The 10994-nt window shown below is 33.5% G+C and overlaps 1 protein-coding gene across 2 annotated transcripts; it reads right to left on the reverse strand.

Annotated features, from left to right (window-relative positions):
• Positions 1 to 3466: 3466 nt before the first annotated feature.
• Positions 3467 to 9493, reverse strand: LOC147076955 (uncharacterized). Of its 2 annotated transcripts, XM_085940582.1 has the most exons (3): positions 9240 to 9493; positions 5085 to 5234; positions 3467 to 4966 (listed from the first exon to the last, which is right to left on the reverse strand). In XM_085940582.1, exons 1-3 carry the CDS (start codon positions 9414 to 9416, stop codon positions 3764 to 3766), a joined length of 1530 nt encoding a protein of 509 aa, XP_085796708.1. In that variant the 5' UTR covers positions 9417 to 9493; the 3' UTR covers positions 3467 to 3763. The 2 variants fall into 2 exon arrangements, with proteins under 2 accessions (XP_085796708.1, XP_085796709.1); XM_085940583.1 differs by lacking the exon at positions 5085 to 5234.
• Positions 9494 to 10994: the final 1501 nt, after the last annotated feature.

The raw sequence follows: 10994 nt of genomic DNA on the forward strand, positions 1-10994 counted from the left end.
TACAAACTTTAAAATTAAATAGCGCGCTGAATATACGTGAAAAAGCAAAACAAAATCGTGCACTGACGTTCACTACCAACGCACAAGTGTTTACATTTTAAATTTAGGAAAAACACATGTTTAGTGACACAAGTATCCAGCATTTAGCTGGGTCACCCAAATTGAAATGCGAATAACCCCCTTAATGTGCGTGCACAAACGAAAAAAACGCGTGCACAAACGTGCACTAACAATGCACAAACGAATGCACTCGAAAAAAGTTGAAATTTCAACATTGGGTGACCCAACGTTTAGCTGGAACACCCAATTTGAAATTGGAATTTTTCGGTTATTATAGGTGCACAAACGATGCACAAACAAATGCACGCAAAAAAAGTTGGAGTTTTAACATTGGGTGTTCCAGGTAAATGGACCTCACTTTTCCCTTACCTGACAATTTGTTAAATATATATTTTTAAAATCAGTTATCCACATTTTGTGAATTATAAACGAATACCTAGATAAATTTTGCAACTAAGTGGTTATAAAGAATTACTACAATCACAGTAGGAGAAAAGTTATAACAACAAATATAAAACGGGGATCAAGTCTCCCTCCCTTCCCCTACCTATGTAGTTCAGCTACAATAATTCTGCGGTTAAAATGAGGTTAATAGGGGAGTCACAGTTTTCCAAATTAAACAACACAGAAAAGAAAAATAAATAGAACTCTGATCCAAGGTCCTGCAAACGCTGCAAATTGAAGCAGGATTTTAGAAGTGTGCGTTAATAGGGTGGACGGACAAAACATAGAGCCGCATCATTGATGTCTACTTTTTATTAGAAATATTTCATACGAAACAATATAATATTATAAATACATATTACTAATATTGGTGTTTTAACACGTTTTTTAAATTAACAAACTTTTCACACACAGTTATGAATATACTTTATAGAAATTGAAAAAAAGGATATTAATTGTATTTTGTAGTAAGTATATTTCTATGTTTGTACATTGTACAGAATAATTATGAAAAATATTAAATATAATTATTAAAACCTCATCAAACTTATACGTGACATAATATATAAGATTAAGTAATAACAAGATAAGTACATAAATATTTACATACAAAGGTAATTCTAAATAGGCATAACATTAATCGCATTTATAATTATATATTAACAGAAAATATCATTATATAACATATAAATCAAATATCAAGTTTTTTGACTATTCTGTCGCATGTATAATGGAAGATCTCTCTAAACATGGCATCATCACTTCCCTTCCGAATAAATATGGGTAGGTACAAAAAGAAATTTTAAATAATTGCTTACTTGATGACAAAACGGTATCTAAATACACTACATTAACGGTGAGCAATAATTAATAACTGAAACATTTAATCACTTGATTTTTTATAATTAAAATGAATATTGACAGTAAATAAATGCACATTTACCTATGCATATTGCATATGCAACAATAAATCATTATGATAAACGAAAACAGTTATCCCTAATTGATTATTATAAATATTGTCTAATATTCCCTGTCTGAAATGCGGCCCTGTTATTCAAACAAAATACACGCATTATATGCATTACAGTGGTGTGCGTCGCACTCGTCAATAACGTTTAACATTGTCTGTGCGTGAACGTCAAATGCCATGCAGAAAATAAATTTTAATGCATGTTACGATATTGACATAAATATTCAAAATAACAATAAAAATATGCTTACTTGTGAAATGTAGTTGTACTATTTGTTTTATTTTTCATATTTGTATCATTACCACAACTTTTTACTGAACAGATTGCTATTTTCAATTTTAAATGAACATAAAACCGACAGTAGTTGTCAGGGCAACGCACAAGTTTAGAATAACGTTTTATTAACACGCGTTTAATGTTATCCTTACCCGAGATCGGTTGCCTGCGTAGCCTTACCAGTTGGGTATTTCAGTTCCCATTATTTCTGAGTTCCCTGTTAAACAATTAGTATAAAATATTAATCGGCACTGGAGTCAATATTAATACACGTGTGGTGAATATTAAATTTAAGGTGCATTCAAAAATTAAATTAAACCTTTTTGATTGGCGGCTCTCGTAGTGCAGTGCATAAGGCGCCTGCCTTTCACCCGAGAGTTCCTGGGTTCGATTCCCGGTCAGGACACACAATATTTATGTGTTTTTCTCAAAGCCCGGGTGTTTGTGATTGTTCAAAATTACTAACAACCACCTTGTACGAAAAAGCAAGGACATGGTTATTAATAATTCTAAAAAAAAAAACCTTTTTTGATGTAGGTAGAGTATTCGTTTTATAACTTTTTTGCACTTTTTACTAGACTAATACGCCTCTATGCCTGATTACCTCACATAAAATTAGATCAAATGATATTCACTCGTATTAATATCTGTAGTAATAAGAAAATATAATATGTAAAAAAAAATTTGAATATTATTACATCACTAATATCATCCTGCCACCGGAGTGCAAAGTTATGAAGCAGCAACTCTACTTATCTATAAACAGTTTAGTGTGTCAAGCGCCGGTTACTATCAAAAATCACATGGCAAAAAGAAAAATAAAAAGAATCACGAAATAGTTTTTTTTAATTCGGAAAATTAGGAATTAATTTTTAGAACGCGATCGCCAAGTACCTACGCGTTGAAGAGGCACTAAAGATTTAAATTTATTATAAATAAAGTTGAGGTCTTGCGTCTCTTTGATGACACGTTTAGGAACTGCTGGTTTACCGAGAGCTGCGAATCTAGCGTCACGAATCAGCTGCTCGCCGTACGCGCTCGCGTATGACGGCACATCACTACTTCGTTGATCGAATGAATTTTTTATATGTCGTAAATATACAAGATAAAATCACGATACAGAATGACGTGGATGTGGATGGATGAGTTCGTCTTGATGGGTCTATGGGAGGTTTATAGCGCTCTCAGGGACCTCATGATTCTGATCTGATGATAAATTAGTCGAATAGGTTGAGTCGTCTTTGTTATAAAAATTGGTCAGAGTAATGTACTGAGACCGCCAAAAAGTGTCAAAGCAATAATAATGCTCCCCTAGCTCTTCACGTCGCCGTACTGCGGACGTGAAGATCGTGATACGCTCGATTAAGTGCTTTTGTGTCGTCTTTAGAAGGGATTAAAACTCAGTAACAGACCATAACAAAACTGCATAAATTTTGTCGTCATCCATCATATTTTCCAGATGTAGCCCTCTGCGACTAATCCCTATTTCCAGATTCAAATAAATCGGTCGACATAAAGGATTTGGCACTGACGACGAGATTGTATTAACATAATAATCATAAATATATTTTAGCTTAATATGTAATTGGAAAATATTATAGAATTTCAATACTTTATGAAGCGATTACTAATAATTTCATTTGCAATATTTATTAGGTCAATTTATTTTTTTGGATACTTTGATGATGTGAGATAAAGTCATATTCAGTCCAAATTTTTTATAATGTTAAAATTTATTCAAATAAAGTACTATTGCACTCACAATATTATACATAGCAATAGTAAGCGAAGCGAGTTTGACTTTATTTAAATCTATGTTGTTTTTGTCACCCTGTAAAATGTATAAACGCATATCGACAACAATTATCAATAACAATCAATAATCATCTTATTTGTCGATTTCTGTAAATGAAAGATTTTATGTGATTTTTCACCAGTGTGTCATTTGAAGTATTTCCAAAATACCGCTTTTTAAATTTTTCTATAAGACATCGCTAGATGTATTTTTTTTATCCAGTATGATTAATCTTATGTTTTTTGAGATAACCAATTAGCAGAAATTTTTTAAAACACACATCGCATTGGTAAGGTTTTTCATCAGTATGTGTCAGTGTATGTAATTTGAGTTCAGATATTCGACAGAATTTTTTAAAACACACATCGCACTGATGTTGTTTTTCACCGGTATGTGTCATTTTATGTACGTTGAGATGACCAGTTCGTCTGAATTTTTTAAAACACACATCGCACTGATAAGGTTTTTCGCCAGTGTGTGTCATTTTATGTTCTTTGAGATGACTAATTGTCATGAATGTTTTTAAACACACACCGCATTGATGTGGTTTTTCACCAGTATGTGTGATTTTATGTAGTTTAAATTCATTAATTCGTATGAATTTTTTAAAACACACATCGCACTGATGGCGTGTTTCACCAGTATGTGTCATTTTATGTAGTTTCAGCTCACCACTTTGTATAAATTTTTGAAAACACACATCACACTGGTGTGGTTTTTCACCAGTATGTGTCATTTTATGTTTTTTCAATACATCAATTCGGATGAATTTTTTAAAACACACATCGCACTGATATGGTTTCTCACCAGTGTGAGTCATTTTATGTTTTTTGAGATCACCAATACGTAGGAATTTTTTTAAACAAATATCACAATGTTGTAGTTTTTCACCAGTGTGTATCATTTTATGTTGTTTGAGTTCAAAAATTCGTAAGAATTTTTTAAAGCATACGTCGCATTGATGTGGTTTTTCACCAGTATGTGTCATGTTATGTGCTTTGAAATCAGTAATTCTTACAAATTTTTTAGAACACACAACGCATTGATGTGATTTTTCACCAGTATGTGTCTTAGATGAATTAAGATGCTGAGATTTTATGCATGACACCGAGTGACTATTTAGATCATTTAAAGTTTCAAACATTCCATAACAACCATGGCAAATAAAGTTACGTGGAAAATACGTAACTCTTGTCAACATAATTCGAACCACCTTTGTCAAGCATAATTTCTGAATTTCCAATTTGACGTTTTGTTTATCGTTAATAGATATCTCTGAATGCTGTATCATCATCCTTTTGATTTTATTGGTTGCAGATGCTATGTTATTGTTGACCAAGCTATTGTCAACTGTGTCTTTTCTAACGATGTCCAGTGGTTTTCTGTGATGTACAGTGAAACATTGCTGTTTATAAACCTAGAAAAAGAACAGGACTGATATATTCAATTGTATTGTACAGTTGTACAGCACAAAGTAATTGTGTTAACTTATACTAACGATACTATGTGTTTTGACAGTTTATTGTTATAAATACCTGATCTAATGGTATGTATTGTGTATCAGAGTAACGTTGAGGACTCGTATTAACGTTTTGGCGGTTTGCATTGTCAACAAATTCTTCTTTGATGACGATTCCTTCATTATCATTCTCAGACTTTATATTGATCAGAACATTTTCGCGCATCTAAAATAACAATATTAATATTATGTAATAGTATCACCATGATGAAACTACTCGTAATTTTTTGATTGTTTTATAGCACTATTCGCAACACATTGGTTGATTATTATTATATAAGAATAACATGACGTTATTTGTTAAGGAATAGTCAGGCGTTTAATAATTGCGCTCCATGTATTTGGTCTTAGTTCCAGATAAATCGCTAGATAGGTACTAATACCTTAAGGAACTCACTGCGGTATGATGAGTGAAGCCTGGTACTTTGGGGATAAGAGAGACATGGTTGTAGGTTTTGATGTCACATAATATTAGACAGATAGTATAATATTGATAACACAGATATTTGGTTGTATAGCGGTCCGCGCGGACGCGTTTATTCATTGAAAAACATTGGGCATTTACACATCAGGGGTGAACATTGATTCAGTATAACTAAGATAATCGCGATTATTATAGGGGTCATTTTTACGCTAAAAAGTTTTTGTTTGTCGCAAATTATGGAGGTCGGTTATTTAAGGGCACGTGATAATTAATTGGTTTGTACAGCACTGTCACTGAGGGGTTCATTAACCTTTGGGCATGACACTGGGCCGCACTAAATCGGGGTAGCACTTTTAATAGGCTAGGATAATAATATTTGTTTGACGATTGAAACTCAAAAAAAAAAAAAAAATCGCACGTGTCTTAACACTTAAAGAATAAATTGCTGTCTTCCTTTTTTAAAAATACATCCCTTCTCGCAGGGGACGAAAATGTAGGCGCGGAGCAGGGGTTGGGCTTCGGGCATGTACGACGACAACTTAGCGGTATAGTTTTGTCGTCTCTGCGGAGTGACCTTGCTTTTCGCGGCGATAGCTTCGCCTGCAGGTATATTTTGTTCCACACTTCGAGGGTGCTTTTATTTACTTTTGTAGTAATGTTTCTTTGCGGGCAGGGTTTGTCAATATTTATCAGGGGTTGAAAACTTGCGGGGCATACAGTGATTTTACGGGACGGTAGTCGTTTTATGTAAGGTTTCTGATATGGGATTGGCGACGTCTCTTCGCGAGGGGTTGTATTTGGTATCAGTACTTACTGTTAAATTGCGGATATACCAATACACTAAAAATGACAGTGGGCGCGTGGGGTTTCATTATTTGATTGAGTATGTACCGAAACTGTTGATTTTACAAAAATGTCGTGAATTATTTGCAAACAAGAATCATAATATATATTATACTAAATTTAAAGATCGGGCTCCAAACATTAATTTGGTACAAACAGTCTTGAAACAGCATTGTTCTAATCTTACGGTAGAATGTAGCGTAAACATTCAATTTGGGCGCACATACATTCTAGCGATATAAAAACCGTGCCATCCATCAGTCGACATCCATATGCCAATCCGCCGACCGCTAACAGCTGCGAAAGCTTAACGAAATTTGGAATTTAAAGTGTTACTTAGTTATATGGTAGGTACCTTAATCAATGGGGCGCATCATTTACTTAACAAATTTTCGAGTGAAGTCAATTCGCCGATTATTATTATCATGGTTTGTGTTTGATAGGTCCATTGGGGAGTTCTGAAGAAACATTTTTATACTAGTCGAAATGATTTTGTATGTTTTTTTAAATGATGAAAAAGTTAGGTATGTGAACAATTAAAGTGACAGCGTGATGCTTTCGACATCACTGGTAAACTGCTAGTACTTAGTTCGAGCGATAAAACATAATTTATTTTCCTTTTTGTGTTACAATACTTGCAAAATCAAATAATTACAATACCTATACTATGGAGTGAAAGTCGTAACTCGCAACTCGCAACTCGCTTTTTACCGTTCAATTTTTTGAAAGGAGGTTTACAGGTTACAGTCCACATTCAGTTAGGGCGCAATTGCGCATGGCGATATAACCTGCCGACACCAATTGGCTGCATACAGCCTACTACCATTACGTCGACCTATAAACGGCTGCGAAAGCTTCACGAACCGACTGAAATTGTGTAGGTACTGTGACAACCCCGTATGGTCCCCATTTGGGGATGTTTTTGTGTATCTTGAGAGGCCCGAATCGGTATCGAAGCCAACAAATAATAACGGCTGATTGCGAAAATAATTAAACAATGTTTAATACCACTAATAAATATCTGACCGGCAAAATTGTCCAAAAAAAAATACGAATGGCAACGTCGCATTTGGCACGGCTCGCGAGTGTAACCGTTTTTGTTTGAGCGGGAGAAGCGTCTTTGACAGCACGCAGAGAAAACGTTGTTCGCTCGCGCAACACACATTTCGTACGGATAAAGTAAATTATTCAAAATGTAACCATATAGTATATAATAAACGTAAATAAACCTCGCCGTTTCTGATAACAATTCCGGTGTCTTAATTATCCACCTTCCATCCCGAATCCAGACGAAAAAAAACCATACTAAAAACACAAAGTGACAGTTGAGAAATTCACACGCAAAATGGAGGGAAGTGATAGTACGTATAAGTCAGTTGAAGTCAACTCGCCGATAGCCATTCTTATTGTCTGTGTTTGACAGGTCCATTCGGGAGTTCTGAAGGAACAATATAATACTTATCGCAATGATTTTGTATTTGTTTTTTTAAAGGTTGGGTATGTGATTAATGCGTTTGGCATTACTGATAGACTGTTAGCTCTTAGCTCGAGCGATACTACAATATTTACCTATTTTCCTTTGCGTGTTACAACAATTAATACTAGCAGATTCAAATACATATTATGGAGTGAAAGTAGTACTTAACTCGCAACACTCTAGCACTCACTACTAAATAAAACAAATATAATATACAGACAGCATTTGCGCAATGAAAGTCTTTAATCATCGATAAAAATAACACCTACTCAATTGTCCATGATTAAGGGGGGTCTTGCTCAGCGTACGTCAAAATGGAGCTTTTATGCTATTTTGAAAGCATGATCCTGGACATTCCTTAAACGTTGTTGATAATCTATTTACATAATTTTGAAGCCGTATTATCCTTCATATTTATTTTAAACATTTGATGACTGTATAAAGTATTTTTACTACATAAAATAGTATTCTTTTAAACCTCTCGCTCTAATGTTTTAGAATATAGTCATATTTCAGTACGTCCATGTGAACTGGTGTTAGGATTTTTTACATTTATTAATTTTTAAACGCATTTATAAAACAATCAGTATAATTTATGTCGACATTAATATAGTGAAATATTAACGATAAAAAATGATATTGATAATTAAAAAAATGGGCAAGATTTACACATTTAAAGATACTGATTATAAGCTATGTCTTCGATCATTCAAATGTGATAAACATTCTACGAATAATGTTTGCTTTATAATAATTATTGACCTAAGAATACGGCCGTATTTTTTTGAAATACGCCATTTATATTGGCATTTCTCAGTGGCTAAGCTACAACATACGGCCGTAGCCATAAATTGACAAACGATAAATGAAGTAGGGAGTAAGATCATAGTAACGCGCGTGTTTGAACATATATCTTTTTTTTAAAAAATCGGTTAGGTACATGTTCACACAATACTTTATGCAGTCATCAAATGTTTAAAATAAATATAAAGGTTAATAAGGCTTCAAAATTATGTAAATAGATTATCTACAACGTTTAAGGACTCTCCAGGATCATGCTTTGAAAATAGCATAAAAGCTCCATTTTGACGTACGTTGAGCATGTGGGCCGTTAATGTTGTAAGTTGTAAGATATACTGTCACTCAACAACAGACTATTTTACTACATTCTGATACCTATCAATAAGTAACGTGGTTAGTAATTGAATATTTTTTTAACATTACCTACTGATTTATTGAAATGGGAAGGAAAACCCACCGTATAAACTTTTTTGTTCTCTCCGACTAAAAAACAATATGGTCCAGCAATAGAATACAAGAAATTGTTGTTAACCTTGAAGAATAGCCGTGATCACTTTCATTTTGACTGCGCATTTGCTAACAAAATTGTGTATACCCTCGCCTAAACAAATTAGGAATCTACTAACCTCTTTTATGGGCATAGGTTTGCTGTCGCCATCGCTATTTTCCTGTTTGACTGAAACATCAAATCGACCTTCACCTTTGAAGTGATTTACGTCAACCCATTGGTACGCACCATCGCCGATTATATCAGCTGTTTCGTCAGGCAATATTTCATCCTTAATTTCGGTTTTTACTTCCATTTTATGCGGTATTTAATATCAATATTAGCTGTCAATAGCTTAACGTCATCTGACGTCGAGTTTCACTGCTAAATACCAGTGTTGCCACCTTTATTTTTACGCTGTCTATGAAATTAAGCGTTATCATCAGAATTCTATTGAAAATGTACCTACCTATACGTTTTTGTTTCTCAGAACAAAAAACGGAGTAAATGATAAATTTATAACGCTTTCAAAATCAGGCAAGTAGGTACCTCTTCCCACACAAATGCTATCCAGCGAATTCAACAAATTCCACTTTAATTCATATTACAGGGCTTTTTTTACCTCCTGAGAACTTTTTTTTGTCAGTTTTTCTTCTATCACAACATCAATTATTTTTATTTTGGAAATATCGAAATTTTAGAAACCTACCTTTAGCGCATTTTTTATATAGAAATAATTATATATTTCAGCTAAATTTAATATACATTTTAACGGTTTTCAAAATTGTAGTATCTTAGACGTGTTAGGTATAAGGTGAGTCGGGGTAAGTGTGACATAGAATTTAATGAGATGAATTTCAACCTGGTGCATGATGAATAGGTATGTTTTAAACAGTTGAAAACTTTACCATATGATCTATAATATCATTACAATTAATATGTACAGATGGAACCCACTGTATATCTTATTATAATACGACATTTTAATATTTTTTGATTACTAGTCAGTTTGTTACACTTATCCCAATATTGGGGTAAGTGTAACTAAATTCACCATTATTCCAAAAGTTCTTCGAAACCATAACGTATTACATACATAGAAAGGTAATATATCATTTAATGGATATTGATTCTTAAATTAAAACTTTTGTATAGATTTTCAACAAAAATGGTCTTTATCATTTTTTGGGGTAAGTGGGAATCATTTTTGTTTGGAAGAGGTACCTGAATAAAAAGGGGTCTCGGAGTTTCTCAAAAGAACCATCCTTTTCTTTAAATTACTTTGTATTGAATACATCATGCATAAGCTGTAAAAACAACAATTTAAATATCTCCATGTACCTATTTGAATATAGGATACCTAATGAAATTTGTTTTTCGTCTCCTGAACATTTTGACATTAATTTGGTCTGATCGACGATATTACAACGCTTACTATATTTTCCCCCCAAATACTATACTCTTGGAGGCTTTGTACTAGAGGTTTGTTGGAAATACTGTCACCCGTTTGTGTACTCAAGTTTCGGATGAAACTACCCATACCTAGGTACTTAGTATTTGTGGCCCAATAAACTTATTCCAAAAAACTTGTGATGATAATATCATCGCGAGTCGCTGTTCTGTGCACTCGCCAGTTGGTAGACTTTCAACACTATTGACATTAAATGCGCACGAACGAAATTGCACAAATTGAATGTAGGTATATTTTAATTTATTAATCTATTGCGTTCGAATTTATGGATAATACTAGGTCATAAATTGTGTATCGCAGCAGCAGCAGCAGCAGCAGTGGTGAGATGACGCACAGGCTTAGGCTTGTTATACCGCTCAAAACATGTGTAAAATTTAAAAAAAACACTGTTATTCATTTTTTTTAACAATAATATTGTAACCT

Source organism: Rhyacophila brunnea, unplaced genomic scaffold (genome assembly GCF_057557595.1).
Source record: "Rhyacophila brunnea isolate RB1 unplaced genomic scaffold, BYU_Rbru_1.0 scaffold_13, whole genome shotgun sequence".
Classification (NCBI taxonomy): Eukaryota; Metazoa; Arthropoda; class Insecta; order Trichoptera; family Rhyacophilidae; genus Rhyacophila; species Rhyacophila brunnea.

Bases quoted from the DNA above. Each gene is read 5' to 3' on its own strand.
- LOC147076955 (XM_085940582.1), bottom strand. From the start codon at position 9,416: ATGGAAGTAAAAACCGAAATTAAGGATGAAATATTGCCTGACGAAACA. The intron at 5,235-9,239 runs GTTAGTAGATTC...TTGTTATTTTAG, and splicing joins AACCTATGCCCATAAAAGAG to ATGCGCGAAAATGTTCTGAT. The intron at 4,967-5,084 runs GTATTTATAACA...TTCTTTTTCTAG, and splicing joins AATACATACCATTAGATCAG to GTTTATAAACAGCAATGTTT.